The sequence below is a fragment of the Hippopotamus amphibius genome, chromosome 9 (assembly GCF_030028045.1).
Source record: "Hippopotamus amphibius kiboko isolate mHipAmp2 chromosome 9, mHipAmp2.hap2, whole genome shotgun sequence".
NCBI classification, from domain to species: domain Eukaryota; kingdom Metazoa; phylum Chordata; class Mammalia; order Artiodactyla; family Hippopotamidae; genus Hippopotamus; species Hippopotamus amphibius.
In genome coordinates, this window is record NC_080194.1 from 117,727,546 (window position 1) to 117,752,932 (window position 25,387).

General features: G+C 44.0%; 1 protein-coding gene across 3 annotated transcripts in view; it reads right to left on the reverse strand.

The window, feature by feature from the left end:
• Positions 1-15,554: 15,554 nt before the first annotated feature.
• USP31 (ubiquitin specific peptidase 31) overlaps positions 15,555-25,387 on the reverse strand; it is a 78,244-nt gene continuing 68,411 nt past the window's right edge. For all 3 annotated transcript variants that reach the window (XM_057749790.1, XM_057749789.1, XM_057749792.1), the window contains one exon: positions 15,555-23,837. In XM_057749790.1, coding sequence (XP_057605773.1) covers positions 22,270-23,837 — 1,568 coding nt within the window. In that variant the 3' untranslated portion in view covers positions 15,555-22,269. The remainder of the gene's footprint in view (positions 23,838-25,387) is intronic.

Sequence of the window (25,387 nt, forward strand, 5' to 3'; positions counted from 1 at the left end):
TGGCTATCATTTATCTTAATCTAGGCATACTCTTGCTATCAATGTGACCAGGAAACACAGCTTACAAATTTTTATTTTGGAGATTTGTTGTGGGTTTCTTTACCTGATGCATACATTGTATCAGTCAAGATAAGTTAGGTTAAGCTGCAGTAACAAACAACCCCTTAGAAATATCAGTGGTTTAAATAACATGGGTAAGCTGCAAGTTCTTCTCATCATAGTCATTCAGGGACCCAACCTTCATTTCGACACATGCTTCCATGATCACAGAGGCAGAGAGAAGAGTCTGGCTCTTGAAGCCACTTCTGTGCCCATTTCATTGGCCAAAGAAAATTCAGATTCCTGAGTTCAACAGAGGATGGATGGCTTATTCTCTAAAGGGAGGAGCACTGAGTATTTGTGAATAAATATTTTACCATATGCATTCAACAGATACTTATAAAGGACTACAGGGATACTGCCTACTATATACCAAAGATTGTAATAGACATTGGGATCCTGATAGATAATTTTTAGTTGACATCCTGCCTCCTTTTCCCATCCACTCTCCAGCCAGAAGTGGCCATGTGACCCAGATATAAATGGAAGTGGGTGGGGTTCCTGGGAAAGATTTTGCTTTTGTGATATTGCTGCCACCCTGTCTTCTTCCTCCTTCTCTCTGTCTTGACTGCTAATGTGAGAAAGGTCAAGAGAATCCCAGAAATATTTGCCTTGACATTGCTGAGCATCAACCAATACCAGCAGAAGCCTACCTTCAGATTTCCCACATGAAAAAAAAAAACAGACTCATGTTTGTACAGCCACTGTGGTTGCGTTTCTTGTTACCTGCATCCAAAAGCATTTCTGAGGCACAAAAGTGTTCACAATTTAAACCATATAGACAATTCCATTCTAAGTGAATGATAATCTTTTGGAAATATTCTGTTGTATATATATATTTGTCTCTGACTCTGGTTCCTGCACAGAACTCCTAAACCCCTGTAATTTTCTAAGTGATAAGAGCTCTAGGAGCCTCTTTTGTTCTAATATTTGGTATTTGACCTCAGTTCCTGACACAGAGCTCCTAAATCCCTTGGAATTTCCTAGATGATAGCAGTGTCTTTTGTTTTAATGAGGGGACTCTTGGTGGACTCATGGATGGAGGCTGGTCACCAGAAAGACCAAGACATAATTAGAAGCTTGGAATGTTCAACCCCACCTCCCAATTCTCCAGAGACAGGAGAGGGGCTAGAAATGAAATTAATAATTGATCATGCCTACGTAAGGAAGCCAATAGTTAAATATACTCAGTTCATTGTATGTCAATTATATCTCAATAAAAGTTTTTAAAATTTTTAAAAAAAAATCCAATAGTGGACTTCCTAGGTAGCGCAGTGGTTAAGAATCCACCTGCTAAAGCAGGGGACATGGTTCAAGCCCTGCTCTGGAAAGATCCCACATGCCACAGAGCAACTAAGCCCATGCGCCACAACTATTTAGCCTGTGCTTTAGAGCCTGTGAGCCACACTATTGAGCCCATGTGCCTGCCGCAACTATTGAAGCCCACGCGCCTAGGGCCCGTGCTCCACAACAAGAGAAGTCACTACAGTGAGGAGCCTGCACACCACAATGAAGAGTAGCCCCTGCTCGCAGAAACTAGAGAAAGCCCGTGTGCAGCAACGAAGACCCAATGCAGCCAATAAATAAATAAATTAATTAATTAATTAGAAAAAAATCCAATAGTATAGGGTTTGGAGAACATCCAGGTTGGTGAACACATCCATGTGCCAGGAGGGTGATACCCCCCCAACTCCGCAGGGATGGAAGTGTCTGTGCTGGAAGCATTGCAAGAATGGTAATGGTAGTAGTGTGAGAGTTAAGGGTGAAAGACACAAGAGGGTTTAGTTTTTCCAGTTCATCTGTAGACATCTGAAAACAATGCTAAATATGCTTTCTAAAGGCAAAAAATTTATATGGTTCCAAATGTCACAAAATCTTTATTCTTAAAAATATGTTGTGAAAGGATGAATTGGGAGATTGGGATTACCATATATACATTACTAATAAGAAAAAAAATATCAAATTGTACACTTTAAAAAATATATATATATATATGCTGTGAAACAAGATTTGTAAATGTTGATGATTGTTGTAAAAGAAACTTTTTTCTTAATAAAACATTTCTTATCAATTATAATAGGCTTAACAACCATACTATTACTTATACAACTTTAGTTTTCACTGTTCTTAATTGCAATAACAGCTTTATTGAGATATAATTTATATGTCATATAACTCATCTATTTAAAGTGTACAAGTCAATGGATTTTATCAATAGTATGTTCACAGAGTTGTACAACCAACACCACAACTTATTTTAGAATATTTTCAGCACCCCATCAGGAAACACTGTCCCCATTAGAAGTGCCCTCTATTTCACCCCAACCTGCCCCACTCCTCTCACCCCTCCTTCTCTCCACTCCCACCCACAGCCCTAGGCAACTACTAGTATATTTTCTGTCTCTATGGATTTGTCTGTTCTGGACATTTCATATAAATGGTATCATATATTTTGTGGTCTTTTATGACTAGCTTCCTCAGCTTACCATGTTTTCAAGGTTCATTCCTGCTGTAGAATGTATCCTGAATACTATTCCATGGTATGAATATACCATATTTTTATTATTCATGGGTAGATGGACATTTGAATTGTTTCCATTTTTTTGCTATTATGAATAATGTTGTGATGAATATTCCTACACATGTTTTTGTTTGAAGACCTGTTTTTGATTATTCTGGATGTATACCTGGGAGTGGAATTGCTGGGTTGTATGTTAATTCAGTGTTTAACTTTTTGAGAAACTTAGCTGCACTGTCTTGCATTCCTACCAACAGTGTATGAGGATTCCAATTTCTCCACATCCTTTCCAACCCTTATTATTACCTGTCATTTTTATTTTAGCCCTTGTAGGGAGTATAAAGTAACATCTCATTGTGGGCTTGATTTGCATTTCTTTAGCAGCTAATGGTGTTGACATCTTTTCATATGTTTATTGGTCACATGTATCCTCTTTGGGGGACTACTTAAATTCCTTGCCCAGGACTTCCCTGGTGGTCCAGTAGTTAAGACTCCGAGCTTCCTTTGTGATGACCTGGAGGGGTGGGATAAGGAGGGTGGCTCAAGAGGGAGGGGATATGGGGATATATGTATACATATAGCTGATTCAGTTTGTTGTACAGCAGAAACTAACACAACATTGTAAAGCAATTATACTCCAAAAAAGATGTATTTTTTTTTAAAGTGTATGCACATATACATTCAAAATAAAAAAAAAGACTCTGAGCTTCCACTGCAGGGGGTGTGGGTTCAATCCCTGGTGTCGGGGAACTAAGATCCCACATGCTGTTATTTACAAATAAATAAATTCTCTGCCCACTTTTATTTTTTATTTATTTATTTATTGGCTGTGTTGGGTCTTCATTGCTGCCTATGGGCTTTCTCTAGTTGCAGAGAGTGGGGGCTACTCTTCGTCACGGTGCACAGGCTCCTCATTGCCATGGCTTCTCTTGTTGTGGAGCACGGGCTCTAGGTGTGTGGGCTTCAGCAGTTGCCGCAGATGGGCTCAGTAGTTGTGGCACACGGGCTTAGTTGCTCTGTGGCATGTGGGATCTTCCTGGATCAGGGATCAAACCCGTGTTCCCTGCATTGGCAGGCGGATTCTTAACCACTGCGCCACCTAGGAAGCTCTCAGCCCACTTTTAAATTTGATTGTCTTTGTATTGTTGAGTTTTGTTTCTTACTTTCAGCCATTATTTTTTTTGGGGGGGGTACACCAAGTTCAATCATCTGTTTTTATACACATATCCCCGTATTCCCTCCCTCCCTCGACTCTCCCCCACCCTCCCCATTCCAGTCCTCTAAGGCATCATCCGTCCTCGAGTTGAACTCCCTTTGTTTTTTTTTGTTTTTTTTTTAATTTATTTATTATTTTTGGGGGGGTTGAGTTTTAAGAGTATATATATATATATATATATCTTTTTGGAAATATGATTTGCAAAAATTGTCTCCCATTTTATAAGTTGTCTTTTCACTTTTTGATAATGTCCTTCAAAGCATGAAAGTTTTTAATTCTGGAGATGTCAATTATCTATTGATCAGCCAACTGGAAATGTTATGGACTAAGGCGGAGGGGAATAACTATATAAATGCATATATAAAATAAGGGAAGAAGGATTTTCATAGCCTGAAGATAGTCATATGCCATAAACAAAGGGGTACGTTTATCTCAAATTTCTGCAACTGAGTTCAATTAGATAAACAGACATTCTAATGTAGAATGTCCTTCTCCTTTGGTCTCACAATTCATCATCGTGAGGAATTATTAATGAAGCCCCCTCAGCTACTGGCAGTGAGCTATCTTCACCTTATTTCCGAGAAAACTCTCTAGACACATGAAGAAATTCATCAGAGTGAGTCTCTGAGGACTCTGTCTTGTTTAAGGTGGGACGCTTCAATGGGATACTGTATTGGAAGAGACAGAGACAGACACAGCTTTAAATGGTCATCTGACCTGTAAAAATCCTTTTTTCCAGCTTATTTCTTCATTGTCCCATCAGAGGGAAAAATCTCAATTACAAAACTCAAAATGACACTAGGATTCTTCCCCATTTTCAAGAGAAAAGCTACTGATGGCCAACATTGCTCTTATTTTTCTGATCTGCGCTAAGTAGAAAAATACAAATGTTCCTCTGTGGGTCAATGAAGTTATTCCATTCATATCCTTCCCCCACTGTGAGTTACGTAAAGTCAAAGAGCGTGTCAATGTTGCCCAGCACCGTGTCTGCAGAGTCTAGTCTACTGTGGCTAACACACAGTAGGCATTCAATAAGTATTTGTTGAATGAATGAGCAAATCTTCAGCAAAACATTGGGCAGACAACTGGAATCCATAATGAAAATGTAGGGCTTCGGCTGGTCCTGCAGTTCCATCTTTTGACGCCAAGAATGGGGCACAGAGCCTGGCTGTAGATTATTGCTTCCTAATGCCAGTGGGGCATGAGGGTCAAGGAATAATGTGCTCCTGCCCTGGCAGGCTTTAGACAATAAACCTAGAACGTGAGCCAGTTGAGAGCAAACCCGAAGGTGACACAGGAGCCAAAGGAGTGTGTGTTGCAATCGTGATAAACGCTGTAAGTCAGGGTTGCGTGGAATTAAAGAGGCATTTGATAGTGATGTCGGAGGGGGATGGACTTGGTCAGGGAGTGAGACTTTTCGGGCACTCGAGAAAGGATTAATACAGATCAACTAGGTGACAATGGGAGGGGAAAATCCTACTCTTTCCTTCTTCCTTTCTTTTTGTTCTCCCTCCTAATCTTCTTGTCCTCATCCTAGAATTCTGAGCGTGCCAAAGTTAGTGCCAAAGGAAGTACATATTAGTTAGGGTACAGGCTATGCTGTTCAAACAAAGATCTAACAATGCGATACCTTAAATAAAATAATAGGCTTTTATTTTTCTCTCACACCATAGTCCAGAGCTGCCAGATGGCACTGCCCTCCCCGACACGTGGCTTCCATGTCTGCTCCAGGTGCTACCATTTCCCAGCCTGCAAGAACAGAGAGAGAGAGGAAGTAGAGGGCAACCTGCTTCCTTTTAAAAGATGTGATCTGGATATTGGACACACCACTTCCTCTTACACTCTCCCAGCCAAAAGGCAGTCACATGGCCACACCCACCCATTGGGGGACCGGGAAATGCAGCCTCTGGCAGCGTAGAGAAGAAGGGATAATGCAGGACAGTTACCAGTTTCTACTGCAGAGAACAAGATCATTAACCCAGAGAAGTAAATTCACTTCTCAATGCCTCTTAGCACTTGCTTAAGTGTGGCAGGAGTTCATGGGTGAGAACAGGAAACCTGATGGTCCCTCCAGCCCCAAACCACAGTGAATGATCTACCCTAGAGTTTTTCCTAAGTCCAGCCATTTTAGAGCCACCGTCACAATTTCTGCCATATTTAACATCCGTATCCCATGCAAAATCATGTCATAGCCTTTATACAAGAGGTGCACCCAGCTTCCTGATCTGTGGTCATCACTCCTGACTCTTCATCACATCCTCCCCGGGTTAACAGATGTACTGCATCTGGGAACCACAGAAATACACTGCCATCCAGGCCTCACCTTAGACCCAGCAGATCAGAATCTTAGGTGAGGCTTCTAGACTTCGGACAAATTTTAAAACTCCCCAGGGGATTCTCACGTACAATGAGGGAAGAGATCCACTGCCTTAACATTTAGGAATAATCTTTAATTTCCACAAAGGGCAGGAAAGCGTTGTTCCTTTTTATTTCTTAAGAAGAGAGTGCCTTGCTTGGCCCTGGCTTGGATGAGGGTGGTTCAGCTTGTAAACGTAACATCACATCTATGAGCATCCTGGGGGACGAGGGAGGCAAGGGGGATTTCTTTTTCTCAGTGGGTCAGGCAAACAGAAGAGGACGTGTATTTTCCCAAGGCCGTTCGGCAGGTTAACAAGCTCCTAACTCCCTCCCCAAAGCTCCAGCCACTAGGCTAGGTCACTGAGCTCCAGGGCCCTTCCTCATTCACTCCCCGTGCATGAAAATCAGGGAAATCCAGTTGCTAATCCGATTAATACCAAGCACCAGACATTCTTCTAAGTACTTTACATATATGACATTGAGGCACACAAATGTTAAACAATTTGCCTAAGGCCGCAAAGTTAGGAAGTGGTAAAGCTGAGATTTGAACCCAGGTGGTCTGGCTCCAGAATCTGTGATTTTTAAACTGCTACGTTAGACCATCTCTGCTGCAGGAAGGAGGTGGCTACACCCGCCCCGATGACCACAGGTCAGAAAGAAGCCAATCTGAGATTCAGAGAGAACAAACATTTGTTGAGTATCTAAATGTGCGAGGAAACTTCCCCTCCACCGCTGGCGGAGGTTCTGAAGAGACAGACGCTTAAGCCTTCCCCTCCTCCCCTCCCTGCCCTCACGCCCACCTGTTCCCCAGGTTCTCCCACACTGGAGCCTCTCTGGAACATCTCTGCCCCAGACTGCTCTCTGACCACCCTCTGGGGTACTGCCTTCCTCCTCCTTCTCTAAGCCCAGGATGGTTCAGCCAAGACTGGTCAACTGGTCACCCAGCTCTGACCACAGCCACTTCTCCTGCTCCCACTGGGGTAGGGAGGAAGGTCAGCACACTCCAGACAAAGCGTCTGAGCTGCTGTGCAGAGACAGGCTCTCTGCCCTCAGCCCACAGGGAGGGTCTGGCTGCTGGGACCCCATTAGCCCAGACACGCAGGCTCGGGAGAAGGCGGTCAGGGAATACGAGAGTGCCTGTTAAGTAGAAAGCATCACGCATGTCACCCCTGTTATTCCCTTTCTGCACTGTCACTCTGACAAGCTCTGACACAGGGGCATTCATTTTTCATGCCACCCTGCCGCAGACACACAGATTTGTTCGGAGCGAGGACAAATGAAATGCAAATGTGGCTGGAAGCCCAGGGCTGAGATGCTGAGACCGCAGGTCACATCCTGCTCCGCGTCATCCTCCTGTCCTGTGACACCTGCGGCCACCGCTTTACATCTGCCACATCCCGTGGCGCCAAGGAGCCAAAGGTACCTGGCGAGGGGAGGCAATACAATATTCTCAGGGGGTAGCAGGAAAGTTGATTAAGAAAAATTCACTCCCTCCATGCGGTTTCTGATCTCGTGTTTATCTTCATTTGAACCATCCTGGGTAGATGTGTTTTAATTGCAAGCCACTTCCATTCTTTCTCTGGAAGCAGGCAGGGCATAAATTATCAAATAAATAAATGATTAAGAAACATCTAATTATTGTTACTAGTTTCTTACTTGAAGGTACTTCTAAGCTGCTTCTTATTAAAGTCATTCATCAAGGAGCCACCATGCCCTTTCTGGAGGCGCTGCTCCCAGGACCAACGCGAGGCTCGCTGTCTCACGAAACCCGCGCTGCTTAATAAACACGAGAATATTGATGGCTGTGAATGCCTCCCTCAGCCTAAACTCCAGCGTGATGGATTGATGCTTCCTAAACATGGCGAATATTTCTCTGGCCGTTCATCAGCTCCGCCACAAATACAGGTGTCAGCCCGAACAGACGTCAGCCTCTAACTGCCTCCCCCCAGAGCAGACGTGGAGAGAAAGCTCCCATTTCCCACACAGGGACCTCATCAATTTTTCATGTGCCGCAGTCCCTCGACTTATTAAATATTTATAACAATGTCATTATTTACCAAACAAGCTACCAGGCTGAGTCTGAGGCCCCCAGAGCCAGACTCCTGCGTGTACAGAGCAGGGACCTCCCTCTGGCTCTCCTCTTCCTCTGGAGAACCTTCTTATTCCGTTTTTGCACTGTCGCTCTGTGGGGTCTAGCAGACAGAGTTCTCTGCCTGCCTGCACAAACGCCTCTGTAGGTTCCTCCCAGGCTTTGGTAGAGGGAATGGCAGGGCCAGAGACGCATCACCCTGCTGGAGATCAAAGCATGAGGAAGCTAAGGTGTTGTGAGTGGGGGACTCCCACCGGGGCTCCCCTGGCCGTTCCACCACCCTTGGCACATTGACCTCACCTCTCCCCTGATCCGCTCCCCACATCTCTCTCTCTGTCTGAGGCCACAGTCCAGAGCTCTGATACTTCCAGGTAATGGCAGATTACGTCCCCAGGCAAGAGACAAAGAACGCATTGACTCCACAAAGGTTAACTGAGCACCTGCAGGTGTAGGGTGCTGTCCTGGGTGCTGGGGATGATGCAATGCTGCAGACATGGGGCTGTCTCCCCAGCGCTCATCCCCCGCCCCCCAAGTTTCTTCTCCACTGGAGCCCATCCTTCCAACACCCCTCCCCCCAAACACTGGCTGGAAATGCCAGTTACTCATTTCCTTCGCTTTCCTTGCAACTTGGTCAGACTGGTAACCAAGGCAGGTAACTAAGATCCTGGTCACTGGGATCTGAGGGGAGGTTTTCAGAAACTGGGGCGTAGATCTGAGGAACATTCCCCTCCCTGGTCCAGACACCCGGGCAGAGAAAGGGCCCATCTTTGTCAACTAGACGTCGTCACCGAAGGCCAAATCTGAGGACCACGGGCTCACCTGCTGAGAACGGCAGAGCAAAGAGCCTTGCTCCTGCCCTTGAGGCACTGAGCCAGTCCTGCAATTGCCCTGCTTCTGGCCTTCTTGTTAAGTGAGGTTTTTAAGATGTCCTTCTTTCACCATTAGAATACCCCGGTAATAAAAAAAATTGTTGCAGGCAAGATTCACGGCTGGATGCTAAAATTAGCTGGCCAAAGAAGGAGAGACAGGATATTTGCATGATCTAACATTACCTCCCCAAGACATTTAATAAGTTCATAGGGAAAAATAGTAACTTTACAGTGAAGAAACCCAGAAGACACCACCTTAACCAAATGGCCAAGGTTTTAACGTTAATAAGTAATAAGACACATCAATGTCACATTCTCCCTCTGATGCATTTCTTTGGGGATATTCTTGCCCAAAAAATGCAAACCCTCAATCTAACTGTGACAAAGCATGAACTAAATCCAAACTGAGACACATTCTATATAATAACTGATTCATACTCTTCAAAATCATTCAGTTCCGTGAAAGAGTGAGGGCTGTCAATTTGAAAGAACTAAGGAGACATGTCACTTAAGTGTAACGTGGCTTCCGCGGTTGGTTTCTGAAACAGAAAAACACATCAGTGGACAAACTGGTAAAATCCAGAGAAAGTCTGCAGTTTAGTTAATAGCATTATACCAATATTAATTTCAAGTTTTAATAAGTACTATGGTTCTGCAGTATGCTGGCATCAGGGGAAGCTGGGCAAAGAGTATATGGGAATCCTCTGAACTATTTTTGCAACTTTTCTGTAAGCCTACAATTATTTTTTTTTAAGTTTCAAAAAATTAAGCCAAGGACACTCTCCCAAATTGTTCCTAAAAAGTAGCAATTTTCTCACTTCCTGAATTTGCTATAGTTAAAAATTACTCAGAGATTACACACAAAAGAGGACGTTATACAGTGTAGGATTCCCCTTCTAGTAACTACATTACTAAATGCAGTTGTATATGTTAATTATTAAATTCCCTTATTCAATATAGTGTAGGGTACTGGAGTAATAATGTAAAAAAACACAAGTTTTGAAGTAGCAGGCCTAGATTCATATCCAAGATGTACCACTTATGACTGGTGTGATTTTTAGGTAAGTTATTTATTCTCTCTGCACCTCAGTATACATATGTGTAACACTGAAATAGTGGAGCCTACCTTGGTTGGAAATTTTGTTACTTAGAGCTGAAAACACCCAAAATGCCATAAGTAACAGAGTAAATACAGGCAAAGACTCTGCTCTCATGGTACTACATTTTGGTGGGGAAGATTCATGACAAACTAGTGCTAGTGAATAAATAAATAAGAATTTCATAAGTTTGTTTTCTACATCTATGACACCATTTCTGTTTTGTATATAAGTTCATTTGTACCATTTTTTAAAAATTCTACATATAAGCAATATCCTGTGATATCTGTCTTTCTGTTACTTCACTCGGGATGATAATCTCTAGGTCCACCCATGTTGCTGCAAATGGCATTATTTTGTTCTTTCCGGGGGATAAGAGGGGGGATAAATTGGGAGGTTGGGATTGACACACACATATTACAATATATAAAATAGGTATCTAATAAGGACCTACTGTATAGCACAGGGAACTCTACTCAATACTCTGTAATGACCTATACGGGAAAAGAATCTAAAAAGAGTGGATATATGTATGTATGTATAACTGATTCACTTCTCTGTACACCGGAAACTAACACAACATTGTAAATCAACTACACTCCAATAAAAATTTTTTTAAAAAAGAATTGCAGAGATTGAGACAGGCTAGGAAAATACCACAGGGTAATGAGATAAAGAATGACTGCAGAGTCGCGTGACAGTGACTCTGGATACGGGGGTCCAGGGGAAGAGCATTCCTGGCAGAGGAAACAGCAAGCCCGAGGCCCTGTGGTCAAGACACTCAGGTGGCTTCTACGCCTGCAGTGAAGGAGAACGACATGAGATGGGGTTGTAGAAGTGGGCAGATTTATTTAAGAGGCTGATGCAGAAGCCCAGTCAAGAGACTACAGTGCCTGGGACTCAGGTGTCATGAGTGGAAAGAAAGAAAAGTGGGCAGATTCAGGCCATAATTGTGGAAGTGGGCTTGGACAGGGCTTCCGAATGGACTGGGTGTAAGGCTGGGGGCTGAGGGGAAAAGCACAGTCAAGGATGGATCCCTGGCTCTGGACTGAGTGGCTGGAGGGGGTGGTGATACCACTTACTGAGCTCTAGAAGGGGATGGAAAAATGGATCCGAAGCAATATTTAAAGAGATAATGGCTGAAAACTTCTCCGAGTCTGATTCATGAAGTGCAGGATAGAAACAAACAACACAAAACCCCACACGAGGCCCATCATGATGAAACTGATGAAAAACAAAGAGAAACACCTTCAAGGCATCTAGGAAAAAAAGCACATACCTTCACAGGAACTGACTTATCAACAGAAATAATACAAAGCAAAAGACCATGGAATGAAAATGAAAGAAAATAACTTCCAACCTAGAATTCTATTCCCAGTGAAAATACCCTTCAAAAGTAAACACAAAATAAAGACATTTCCAATCACAGAAAAACTAAGAGAATGCATCATTAGCATGGGCTTAAAAAAGAAACACTAAACGGAATTCTTTAGGAAGAAGGAAAATGATCACAAAAGAAACACTGAAAGGCAGGAAGGAATGGAGAGCAATGGAAAGTAAATATCTTGGTAAATCCAAGCGAATATTGACTTCTAACATTAATAATAATGTTAGTTACATGAGTTATATATACAATCATCCCTCAGTATCATGGGAGATTGGTTCCAGGGCCCCCCACTGCCACCCTGTGAATGCCAAAATCCAAGGATGCTCAAGTCCCAGGATGCCATCGTACGGTCAGCCCTCCACAACCGTGGGTTTCGCATCTGTGGATTCAATCAACCTCGATATGGAACCCGCAGACAGGGAAGGCCAAGTGTATCTGTACGTTAAATACACACAGAATTCAAATACACAACAAACAGCAAATGGCAGAAAGGGTAAAATGGAATTGAAGTGTTCTAAGACCCTGAAGGGGTAAAAATGACTAGCTTTTCTCAGACACTTATAAATCAAGAATGCATGTTGAAATCATAAGGATAACCTCTGAAAGAAGAGCAAAAGAATGAATAACAAACTGTTGAAAAACTGGAATTAAAAAAAAAGTTTGATCTAAACGAAAGAAGAGAAAAAGAAATATAAAACAGGATGGGATGAATTTCAAAGAAACAGTAAGAGAGTAGATGAAACTAAATATATTAGTGATTATATTAAATGTAAATAAACCAAGCACCTCAATTAAGTCTCCCAATGATCATATAGATTCTATTAGCCACACCCAACAGGTGAAGAATTTGAGGCACAGAGAAGTTAAGTAACCTGCCCAAGGTTGTCCAGCTAGAAAGTCACAGCACCTAGCAGCCTAGCAGCCTGCCCTCGGGGCCTGAGCACATCACCTCCCTCCTCTCTGTCCACCCAACACTGCTTTAGGTCAGCCCTTCCACAGAGCTCCACCCAGATTCCTGCAGCAAGCTCCTAACCAGGGCTTGCTGGTGCCACGTCGTTGCCATGGTGACCATGCTAAGTCACAAACTGTACCTCATCTCTCTCCCAAATTAAAAACCTCTTCCTGGATTCTCATTTACTTCAGGACAAATGTGTAAGGTCATAAGAGGTGCTTCTAGATGAAGCCTCTGCCAACGTCCCTCCCCCTTCATCCACTGCTTCCTGCCTTCCTGTCCTACATTCCAGGAAGATTGGACTCCTCAGGTTTCCAGAAAGTACAAGTGGTTCCCCCAGCGTGGAACGTGCGTGAGTCATGATCATATGAGAGCCCCCTCCTGCACAGAGCTCCCATGAAGGTCAAGGTGAGCCCCTCCTCCCCAGCCCCTGAGCCCTTTCTCTGTGCCACACACCGTGCTGCACGCATTAAGGGCATCATTTCCATGTAACCCTCATGACTCTGTGATGCAGGTGCAATCATTCCTCATCTTCTAGACAGGAAGGCAGATGCAGAAAGGCTAAGTGGATTACCCAAGCAAATCCATTAATCCAGTTAGTAAATATTTACTTAGTAACTATCATGTGCCTGGCATTCTCCTAGGTGGTGGGAAAACAGCAGCGAACTGAGCAAACAGCCCTGCCCTCCTTGAGCTTATGTACCATTTATGCGCATGTACTGTACACTGCATATACATTGTATAGATACTGCAGTTGTTGCTACTAAGTGATATGAGGAAAATAAAGCAGGGAGGAGGGAGAGAATGTGAAGCTGGCTGCAGTGTTTTAAAAGATGGTCACGGGAGGCCTGGCTGAGATGCTGACATCTGACCAAAGACATGAGGAGATAAGGGAAGGAGCCGTGGGCATCTCCGAGACAAAGCTTCTGAGCAGAACAGCAGGAAGCGGCTGGAGGTGGGGTGGGAACGTGCAGGTGCCTCGAGGGAGGAGCAGTGGTGAAAGGCACGGCAGCCCACACTGCAATCTACATTATCCACCAACCAACCTGAGCCCTGGCTACAGTGGGCCCCACGGAGCATGGGCCTATCTCCAGACGGGAGGCATTGCTAAGCCAAGAGATCTGGACTTTAATTCCGAATAAGACAGTTAAAGGGGCACCTTCCCCAACACAGCCTTTTATGGATTTGGAACCCTGAGGCTGGCGCTGACCATCCTCAGGCCACACTATACCAGCCCCCACCAGTGTCTTCCCTTCCCAGCTCTGCGAAGGAATCTGACACCGCGCCCCTGTGTCTTGGGAACTGGACCTGTATATTGTGGGCCTCTATGAAAGCTTCCTGAACAAAGGAAAGGTACAGAAGGAGAGCCTGCCAGTGGCAGGGAGGCCTGATTCTACCTACAACACTGGCTTCACGCACATTGTCTTCTTACTTTCTTGAAGGAAAACTGATCTGTTAGAAATCCAAAGAGCAAATCAGATTAATGTCACACCCCTGCACGCTCTAAGAAATGAGGTGCAAGGCTGCCGGATTATACAGCCTCATGCAAAAACCTATTCCTCTGGGAGAGGAGAGCCCTGGTCCTCTACGTGGCAAATGTTGGCGGGGGTGAGAAACGGCTACAGCCAGACCAAGTTAAGACTGAATTGCAGAGGGTTCTGCAAGAGGAAGAGAGAGGGGACATCTACCAGATGACCCCTATGGAGACTCCTGAGACGAAAAACAGAGCCACGAAAAGAAAAACCAAAACATCCTGGGAGAATTCAGGAGCCGCCTGGGAAAGAGCAAGGGGATCCTGGGGGTTGGGGGGCAAGGGAGGGGCGACAGGCTTCAAGTCACACCCTGTGGAGTGACAGTGGCCTGGAATCACTTATGGGACCACATGAACATGTAGTCCAGGGCAAGGGGCTTTATCAGGCCCTTGCTTCTTCCAGGAAGACCAACAGAGGAGGGAAACATGTGCAGGGTTTGATGATATTGGTCAAATATTTGAAAATAATCTTTCAAACTCTAAGGAGACACAGTGATCCTTCAATACCTGCCAAAAATTAAATCCATGTATTTTATGACACATGAACACTTTCAGACGTAATGACACCTCTCGAGCAATGTGTACGAAGTGGTTACATTCTTTAATATAACCTAAAGCACAATTTTACCCTTTAAGACTACAGAGGTTTATAGTGCTGGACCTCAGGTTTTATGGCACTTGGTTCACACTCATCCTTGGTTAGGAACTGCCTCCCTTTTCCAACCCTAAAACTATAGGGCTGTGCTGTAGGAAAATAAGATCTGTCCTGTGATCTGCATTCAACAATGTTTAGGGAGAATGATGGCTGTGGTACTTATTTAAACTGAAACCCCTGCTCACTGTTAATGCTCAACTCGTATTAAATAAGCATTTCCACACAGGCTAAGAACTTGGAAGCTGCACTTCTCAAATACCTTTGATAATGGTGATCTCTAGTGCCCCCAAGTGGTCATAAGTGATGTGACATCCTCAATAGGGAGTCCTTGTCCTGAGAGGTGGTAAATTTTTGCCTCCTGGACATTTTTATCAGAACAGGATGGTTGAAAAAGAAGATATCAGGGAAATAATACAAAGTCCACTGGAACTGAGCTAGAATGTGAGTTCTTGTCCAGGTCCATGGCCCAGGACAAAATGCCTCTTGGAGACGATGGCTATATTAACCCTTGGTTGTAAAAATTAAATAAGCATGGGTGTGATTTTTTTTGCTTTAAAACTTTACTTACAGAGCATCTGTATGTATCCTTCCGTTACTTGTTTTCACTGAACACTACAATTTTAGAGCATTTTGCATACGTCAGTGTAGTACCAAGTATCTGCTTAATTTCCGAGGTTAGTTAACACCAAAAATATAGAGGTTGGCAAGGGGGGAGAAAGAGGAATATGGCTTGAAGAGGGCATCATGTAATAAATTTATTATATTTTGTTACATTTTCCACTTTTCTCTTAATTCCAACTGTATACTATATAATCAACTGCTGTTCCAGAAATAAAACGTTTTAAACATAAAAATATAAATTCTGCTTCTTAAAAGTGCACACACCTTGAATAATAAAACATACAAATAAATAACAGACGTCAGTGACACATCTCATGCACTTGTTCTAAAGTAATTTAAAATGTATGATACACTTTGTTTCCAGCCTCAAGGAAAGACATCCTGCCTTCCATATTACTGTTCAACTAAAGAAGAAAATTATACACAAATCACTATGAGTGATGCATCAACACCGAAGCATTTTGTATACAGTGATATGACATGCAGCTTTTAAGACAACTATAGAAATTCCAGTGTAAAAACTCGAGTTTGATCAAGAAACCATTTTTGTAACGGGGCTTGAATTCAATTTTAATCAGCGGTGAGAGGCACAGTTGGTGAGCAGAACTATAGGGAACATAAATGCATATTTGAAAGGCCTACAAAGAGAACTTCAGCTTCCGAAACACTGTAACTGCCTCCCCATTTGATATAATAACACCTTACCATTTAGAATAGCACCTAGGAAATTTCATATTGCATCTTGGCCATTACAACAGGTATCACGGCTGCTCTGGGCAGCCTTTCTAAAGGAGCATTTCCAACTTGGATTTTTCACTTGTATCTTATTCCTTGAAATGTTGAAAACACCAGGTAAATTGTGTTTCTTTTTTTGTAGGCAGTATCGTTCTCAATAGGAAACCACCTGAGAAGCACAGCAGCTTATTTTGAAGAAGTAGTGCATTCAGCTCACCACAGATTAAAACTAAATTTCATTTGCCTCCATAGGTAACATGTACTGCCAGATTTCTGGATGAATATTATTTGATTTTTTAAATCACATGAAAAAATCCCGAGGGTTACCAAAAAAAAAAATTAAATGAAACCAAAAGCAAAAACAAAAAGACCCCAAATAAAATGCTTCACATTCATTTTTAAACTAAAAAACAAACACACACCAAACAATTCCTGAAACTACATTCTGGATAGTAGAGTGTGAGCTAAACAGGAAACTGGGCGGCAGCCTAGGGTTCGCCACTATGATTACTACAAGGTGACAATCGGTCTATCAAAATCAAAGCCATTGAAGGCTTTACTTTAGCGTTTTCTAACTCAGAGTGACTGCCCTACTCCCGTCTGGTCCTGCTGTGGCATCCAGGAGACAGGCTCTGGGAAGGAGGCAAACCCACAGGGGACTCTGCCTGCGCCAGCAGACTAAAGACCACCGCTTCCCACCACATGGGCAGTGCTGAGGCACGCACAAAGCTCCAAGCGTCTCGAATCAGAAAGGCCCCCCTTATTTCAGACAGGAGGTTGATCAGTAGCTCTCAATCACCTTTTTTTTTTTTTTTTTTTTTCCCTTTTCTCTCCAAAGCAACAGAGGAATCTGAGTCACTCCTGAGTACTTACACGGCAGTGATTCTCGCCACAGTTCTCGGCAAAGGGAGGGTGTATCACAGTGGTTCTCAATTCTGACTGCAAATTAGAAACACCTCGGAGCTTTCTATATATATATATATGGTAATTCCTGGGACCTGTCCCTACACTACTTAGGTCAAAAGCTTGGGAGTGGGACCCAGGCATTTTTAAAATCTCCCTAGATGATTCTAGGGAATGTTGGCTATCAGAATCTCAGACGAATCGCTCAGAAGAGGCTTGACGGAACCCTGGGGAGAGCACATGTGTGAGATTTGAAAACACCTCCCAGGTCTGCTGTGGGTCTCCCTTCTCCCCCAAATTGGGAAACACCAGTCTTAGATGCATGTGAGATGGCTCTAGAACCTACCTCACTGTCAACGCTACTGTAAACTCCACAGCTTAGTCTCACTGTGACCCGTGGCTGGGAAGCTCCAAAGCTTTCCAGAACAGCTCAAGTCTCTTATGAAAGTGTTTTAAAATTGTTAGCACTATTAGAAGCCACATTCTTTCCTTGTGACCATGATAGAACCCTAGAAGACATAAAAAATTAAGATCTATAGAAAATGGCAGGTTATTTTTAGAACAAAACACTTTAGGAAAGTCTTTAGGCTAAATACAGTATATAAACCAGTGTGTGTCCAACATACTCGTTTCCACTCCTGCCTGCAAAATACTTATTTTACATACGATTTTGCCAATGATCAAAAAAAAAAAAAAAAAAAGGCAAAGAGAAACATGTGCAAAGCAAGAAATCACATTCACGCTCTTTGATATTAAGCCACATTTTAAAAATTACAAATTAAAAAATACAGCTCCATAGTCTAAGAGTTGTGTTTGTGTGTGTGTGTGTGTGTTTTAACTTACACTGAGTGTAAGTAGTCTGTATTTTTTCTCAGTTGCTTGCATAGGTAGTAAGAGCATGCTTTCTGGGTTAGACAGAGGCCATGCAAATTTATTTTCATTACTTGGGGGGAAAAGGATTGGTCATGCTCAAAATGCAGCTGCAAGAACACACACTTTGGGAGTTGATCAAAAGGTGGTATGAGAGTGTTCATTTAAATAAAAGCATGGGATTTCCCCCCAAAATATGTAGTCAGGTGCTTAGCAATAACATACCCTTTATGAAACTGAAGACAGCCTGCACAGTAACAGCTGTTTTTTGTGTTTGTGTTTCTGATATAGGCACTGGTTTGTCAGCAAGTTTTGCTCTTCTCAATTCCAAATAATACAAAGTTCAACGCGCCTCACAGAATATGTGTTTTATTGAAACTGTGCTTATGATTTGCATACTACCTCAGAAATACAACCTGGAGACACTATCTTTGCATCCAAGAATTATTACAACCTACACAGGACACAATATCTTCTGTTCAGTAATTTGTCAGAATGAAATTTAACGTCAGATGTCAATCTACTTTTTAAAACATGTTTATTTGAAATAAATGAGCTTTGTTCACAGCTCTTCTCCGTTCCTTTCTTCCCAAAGGTTGCCACCTTGTTTACTTTACATTCTCTTTCTGTTTTTTTTTTTCATGATACGTACTTTAGAGGGAGGACAGTTTTTATCCCCACCCACCCCCCCAAAATCCCCACATCCATCTCATACAAATGCGGATGACCAAATTCTAATGAAAAGGGACTTTGTAATGGATTTCCAACCCCTAAGTGGTAGAGACAGCGCAGTCTGAAAAAGAGGATGACAGTAACATGTCTCCAAAGATGAAGAAGGGCACTTTTGGTTTCCAGAACAGAAAAGACTTGTTCAAAAGGCCCAGAAGCCTCAGCCGATCACTGGGATCCAGGCGATCTCTCTGCTCAGGAGGACTGTCGCTCCACTAGGACATCACTGGCATCCCCTGGTTCACCAGCTGTGCTCCCAGGGCTCCTCAGCCACAGCAAGCTCCCAAAGCTCTCAGCTTGCCTTCGCAAACAAAGCAGGCCCTCAACCAATGTTTGCAGAGTGAATGAATGAATGAATGAATGATGAAAGAATGATTACAGAGCAGGTCAGGGCAGCCTCACAGACAGTAACAATGTTTTATATGCCACAAATACTTCCACACCCATTTCTGTTGGGTCAGCAGAGCATCACTTACTTTCAGTTAGCCTGCTTTTAGGATGAGAAAATACAAAAAAGGTGAGAGACGGTCTTGAGATGACATGAGCTTAACAGTTTCTTCGTGCTTGCACATTATATAAGGAACTACAAAAGCAAGGTGTGGGGCTGTCCTAAGAATGATACAGACTCAGTGCACTCGATGTTTACAGGAAAAGAAGTCAAGAATAAAGTTTTTAAGAAGCAAACAAACATTACAGATGCAATGCTATTGTTGGTAATTATTTTGTGCCTATCAGGAAGTGACTGCTCTAATCAGGTCCGCGGGGTTGTCAACCAGGCACCCATGTCTACCATCCTCAGCAGGTGAGGTTTAACCCCAAACCACATATAAGCTCACTGTGCCAAACATCACTGGGAAAAGAAAAAACAAAACACCAAGTCCCTAACTCTACCAAAGAACAGAACTGAACCAAATAATAATTTTTCCATTAGATACTTCAGGCCACAAAGAACACCTCCAAAGTTTTGGGCAAAATATCCTTTTCTGTGGTTTAAAGGTTGTAACCTGATAATTAAGGATGAAATTTTCATTGTTTACCAAACACAGAACTATAACAGCCTAAAGATGCCTAGACAATGCCATAATACTTTCTGATTTTTTCCCCCATTTAAATCTGAAACAAGAACTAATTTCCACAGACATACAGTTTATAGATACGGAAAGTTTATTTCTAGGTCCCATGGAAATTTAATGGAGTTTGTAGAGTTGTGTTTTTTTGTTTTGTTTTGTTTTTTAAAGACACTAGACATAACAGAAAATCCATTACTGGAGAAGTCAAGAGTAAAAATATTTGCCACTGTGAAAACTAAACTAGATCCTATTAATGCTTAACTGCCTACAGCCCCCGCAAGTGTTACTAAAACACTCTGTGTCGTCAGACTATCTTTCTAAGACTGTTTCAGAGCTTCAGATAGGAGATTTCAAATGAGATTTACCTACTGCAGAAAGAGGAGAGGTTCAAATCAGACACACACTCAATTCCGGATGTTGACAACCCCCACATGTGCTGCATCCTTCTGGGAAATGAGAGCGATACAGGAAAACTCGAGGTGGCTAAACACGGATCGGGCTGTCAACGTGCGTGGGAAGCAACAACAGGATGGAAGGCAGTCACAGCCCAGGAGAGGAGAGGAAGGCTGCTTTGGGAAACCGGACGCCTGTACAGTGAAAATGAGGACACCTAGCAAAGTGGAGCGTCAGGATCGAGTGCAGCGGACACCAGGCTCACAGTAGGTGAATTTCACGGAGCACTAGGGTAACTCGCATAAGGCTAAACGTGGACGTCTTAAAGCACGGCAAGGGTCTAAAACGCCAGCTACCCTCAACACACGTGGTCTCCAGACGTGCATGTTACCTGCTAATGCTCAAATTAGCAGCAAAATAAAGGAACCCACTGGAAACATTTCCTAAGAGGTATTCATAGAAAAGAAAGGGGAAAAAAACAAAAACAAAAAAACAAACAACCAGGCAGTGCAGAATTCATAGCTATGCATGTAATATGTGTTCTACTTACGTCACACACAGCAATACTGAAAAGGGAAATTATAAATGCATCTGTGCACAGAGAGTTCAGGAAGAACCTGAAGAGTCCATGATTTAAAAAAAAAAAGTTAGTATGTAAAAGCATATAAACTTAGCATGCTATATTTCACGGCAAAGTGACAAATGCTATTCAAAGAGAATCTGAACCATGACTCTTGACATTTAACAAAAAAGTGAAAAGAAAAAAAAAAAAAGCAAAAAATTCCAGAACGCCTCCTAAAAGCTTGAAATAATGTGTGTGTGTGTGTGTGTGTGTATCTCTTGCTTATCTGTGAATTTCTGTGAGGTTCCCTTTTCTTCTAAACAGGAAATGCAATTTGCACTGACAAGGCCAGATGAAACATGCTCCATCCTGCTTGCGAGTTTCTGGGAAGAGATTAAATCTTCGGCACAAAGAAGAAATTAATGCGTTCCTGAAAAACCAGTCACAACTGGGACTGACAAGCAGGACCAGAAGTGTGTGTATAACAGTTTGTTACACACCGCGCTCACACACCACCGCTGACTGCTGGCATTGGGCAACTTCTTCCCTCTCTAAGGGACAAGATGAGGAAACACGGGCACGCGCACATGGGGCAGCGTGGAGCTTTCGACTTCTGACGTGGAAAAAAGCAACACCAGAGAAGGAAAATGGCACAGGTTTATGCATCCAGTTTAGAATCCATTTTTTTCCCAAGAATCTTTCAAAGGTATTAACTGCTCTACTACATTTCAAAATCCCAATGACCTTCGCTAGCAAATTTATAAGGAAAAAAAAAAATTTAACTACTAGTGACTAGCTTTCTGGCTATCCAATTTGCCACCTCTTAGGACACATCCCAAGGGTCGAGACAGCTTATGGGACACACATCTTTGCAGATATGAAGGTGGTGAAAGACTCCATTTCTACCTCTAGAAACTTCTATCTGTGGCAGTAGGAGAAATGACAGCCACCCACAGGCCATCTTCTTCTTCGATCCTTTCACGGACGCGCGCCCATCCTAGACTAGCTGGATATATACCTGAGAAACATTAGTGTTAAAATATTGCCCTTTACAAAGACTGGTAGATGGGGCCAAAGTGCAGAAAGCGACAGTTTTCCCTCGGTTTGTTTCACCGTTAGTGTCACAGTCTTTAGAGCTCCTGGTGCCACATGACAATCCGCAGTGAGGATAAATTCTGCTCAGATGAAACCCAAGTCAAATAATTCATCCTTCCACAGAGCACACGAATGATAGCTTAACTGGTTCACAGGTTTCAAATCCCTAGTGTCCAATGAAAGTGATTAGAGTTCTCTAGAAAGAAATATGTACAACTGCTAGAGGGACCGTCCAGGGAATCGTCTATGATTATTCCAGTTAGCTTGGTGTTGATGCTTTGCCTATGGCTGTTATTTGGTTCAATGGCAGAATAAGGCGACGCTTTCAACAATTTTCAATTGAACTCTACACACACACAACACACGCACACACACACGCACACAAACACACACGTCAGGCACGTGACCCAAAAAATACAAAAAAAAAAAAAAAAAAAAGCATAGAAGGGCTTTGGCGGGAGGGAAGGGGTTCTGAATAAATTAACATCTTTACAGATAAAACACTTGGATTGCAGAAATATCACTGAGGTTTCTGAGAAGGCCGTGCAGAGGTTTGCATGCTAGAAGGTAACTTTTTTGAGGATTTCTCAGCAGACTGCCTGCAACCAGGGGATGAGGGCACTCCAGAATCTAGCTGGGAAGACTTGGACTTGCGAGCGGACAGCAGGGAATGTTTAGCAGAAGCAGGGTCCTTGGAGGAAAGCTGCTCTTTTCCAACTGCATTTGCGTTTGACTGCTGGGAGCCTGGCGCCTGGGAGCCTCTCTCTGCCTTGTCATCTGCTGCACTCTTACAGGCCAACTTGACAGCGCTCCCACCCGCCTTCTTGGACAGCAGGGTTGTCTTGCCAAGATCTGTGGACCGCCGGGTTTCCTTCTGCCTCAAGGCTGACTTGAAGAAGGACAGCCCCTTGTCCTCCGACTTGCTGTCCCTCTTCAGACCGGCCTTCACGCTCATGCTGGGGGAGCGCAGGCTGGCCATGGAGGAGCTGCGGACGTGCTTTCCGTCCCCCCTGCCGTCCCCGGCTCTGGCCTGGCTCACACGAGGGGAGTTGGGTTTGGAGCTGGAGGTGACACTGGCTCTTTCGGAAACCAGGCTCTGTCTGGAGCCCTCTCTGCTTAAGCTCCTGTCTGAAGTCCTGCTCTTCCCCGGAGGGAAGGGGCCCCTCAGGGCAGGGCCTGAGGCTTTTTTGGCAGATGTGGAGGAAGCAGCGTAAGCGAGGGAAGAAGCTGACTTCTGCTTCTGGAGCGAAGGAGAGGACACGGAGTCCTGGGATTTGGGGGAGGGCTCCTTTTTGGAGGCAGAGGCAGGGGAGGAATGCCGTCCACTGGCCCTGGAAGAAGAATCGGCTTTGCTTCGGGAGCGGGAGGGCTTTACAGAAACTTTTACAGGGACAGGAGAGGAAGGGGATGTACTAGAAAGAGATGATTCCTGGCTGGCCAAGACTGGTCTCCCCTTCCGCAAGCTTCTATCTGGCTCAGAAGCACCTTTGGAGCTGGGGGATCTCTTGGCTGTGCTCTCTGACTTCTTGGCGAGGGAGCCTGGGTGGCTCGGAGGTTTCACCTCTTTGACTGGAGAGCTGTCTACAGAATCGCTCTGATCCACATACGCAATCTGGTTATTGTTATCGAATGGATCAGAGATGGGGGGCAAGTGATCCCCTTGCGCTGAGCTTTTGCTCTTTGTGTCTACAACACTGGAGTTCAACTTGCGGGTGTCTGACTCGTCTCTGAACACACCTTCCATGACAGCCAGAGGGGCCCGGCCCACAGCCTTGTGCTCCCGTCGACTGTGACTGTCGCTTGAGTCCTGGAAACTGCTGGACAGGTTCCTCAAGCTGCCAAAGCAAGAGATGGAGACCTTGTCATCCACTGCCTCCCCGATCTTCTCCAAGGTGGAAGTGGAGGTGTGGATCGGAGAGTCCCCTGAGAAGCGGGAAGGGGAATTGGAGCGCATCTGCAGCTTGGCAGACAGGGACCAGGAAGGTCTCATGCAACTTTCACTGACAGCCAACGGGCTGGTGACAGAAGATCTGGATGACAAGCTCTGGCGCTGGACACTTCTCACGAACGGCCGAGTTGAGAAACCTCCTGAATGCAGCAAAGAGAGGGTCGTTAAGCTAAACCAACAAAATGTCCTAGTAACATCTAAGACGGAAGGAAGGCCAGCCTCATGGGATGACAGGAGCATGACCTTCAGAGCCAGTACTTCTGGGGCCAAGGAGTAGTCCTGTGATTTTAACTTTTCTGAGCCCAGTTCCTTCACCTATAAAATAGGGGCATTCTAACTTGGGGATCAGCAAACCACCTTCTTGCTCGACATCAAGGGTCAGCAGACTTTTCCTCTAAAGGCCCAGACAGCAAATATATTAGGCTTTGTGAGCCAGCTGCTCAACTCTGCCACCCTTGTGCAAAAGCACCTGCAGGCAACACATAAACAAATGGGCGTGGCTGCATTCCAATAAAACTTTATTATTATTTTTTTTTACAAGTAAAGGCAGGAGCCATATTTGGCCTGTGGGCTACAGTTTGCTGACCCTTGTAGTAACCCACAGAGCTACTAAGAGAATTAAATAAAACCTTAAAAGTCCTGTGCCCAGCGCGGCACCTGGCACTGCACAGCTGCTCAACAAGTGTGAGCTACTTCATTTACGGCCTCTTCATCTTACCAAGGACACTGGGGCCCAGAGCAGTGAAATTCTCGCCCAAGATCACACAAATAGAGACAGAGCTAACACCAGAACCACAACCCCTTCCCCTCCAACTCAATTTGACTATGAATGCGATCAGTGGAAAGAACTAAAGGGACAACACACTTCTACCCTGAGTGACTGAAAAGCTCCAAGGAAAATATTCATAATTAGAACATTATACTCCTATTTAAAGTGACTGAAAACCTCCAAAGAAAATGTTCTAAATTAAAATCTCCACACACTTGATAGTGTCGCTGTGGTATTAATAAAAGTCTGTCTGGATGAGCTCCTAAGAGACAGGCCGTGTCCTGCGGGCACCACCCAGCACCACTGCATGAGGATGGCGCTTCAGACAAGATCGACTTCACCAACTACACGGTTTAAAAATAGACTGGGGGCAAACCATAGCTAGGCTTACTGTTAAAACAACGGTGAATTCTAAGTTTAAAGGCTGCGTTGAAAATAACCTCTAAATAATAAACAAGCTAAGGTTCACTGGTCAGTTTTTCCTAAAATGTCAGGAGCTACAGACAGGAGCCTCGCAGTTACAGCCCAAGACTCTCATTCTACAAATAAAGCAGCAGCAGCCAGAAGCAGGCGCAGAGCTGGAGCTGCGACAGAGCTCCCCTCGTCTGGCCTTCTTCTAGCCTCCTGCTTTTTTCCTCCATTTCGTGTTCTCAGAATTATCCATCACCACGAGGAGCGGTTTTCTAGAAGCGATCAAAATGCTGGCCGCAGAATGAGACTTGCTGGGGGATGAGTCATCGTCCTCATTATAGAAGCTGAGCTCACTCCCTCCTGCTCCCAGCTCGCAGGGCTCCGGCTGCCTGGCCCTCCCCACACCCCTTGGGGTCCCAGTTAGAACGGAGGGCTGTGCTGCCCCCTCCTCAAACGGCCGCTGAAGGCAAAAAACCAGAGCTCAAGTTTTATCAGATTCTCCAAGTTTTT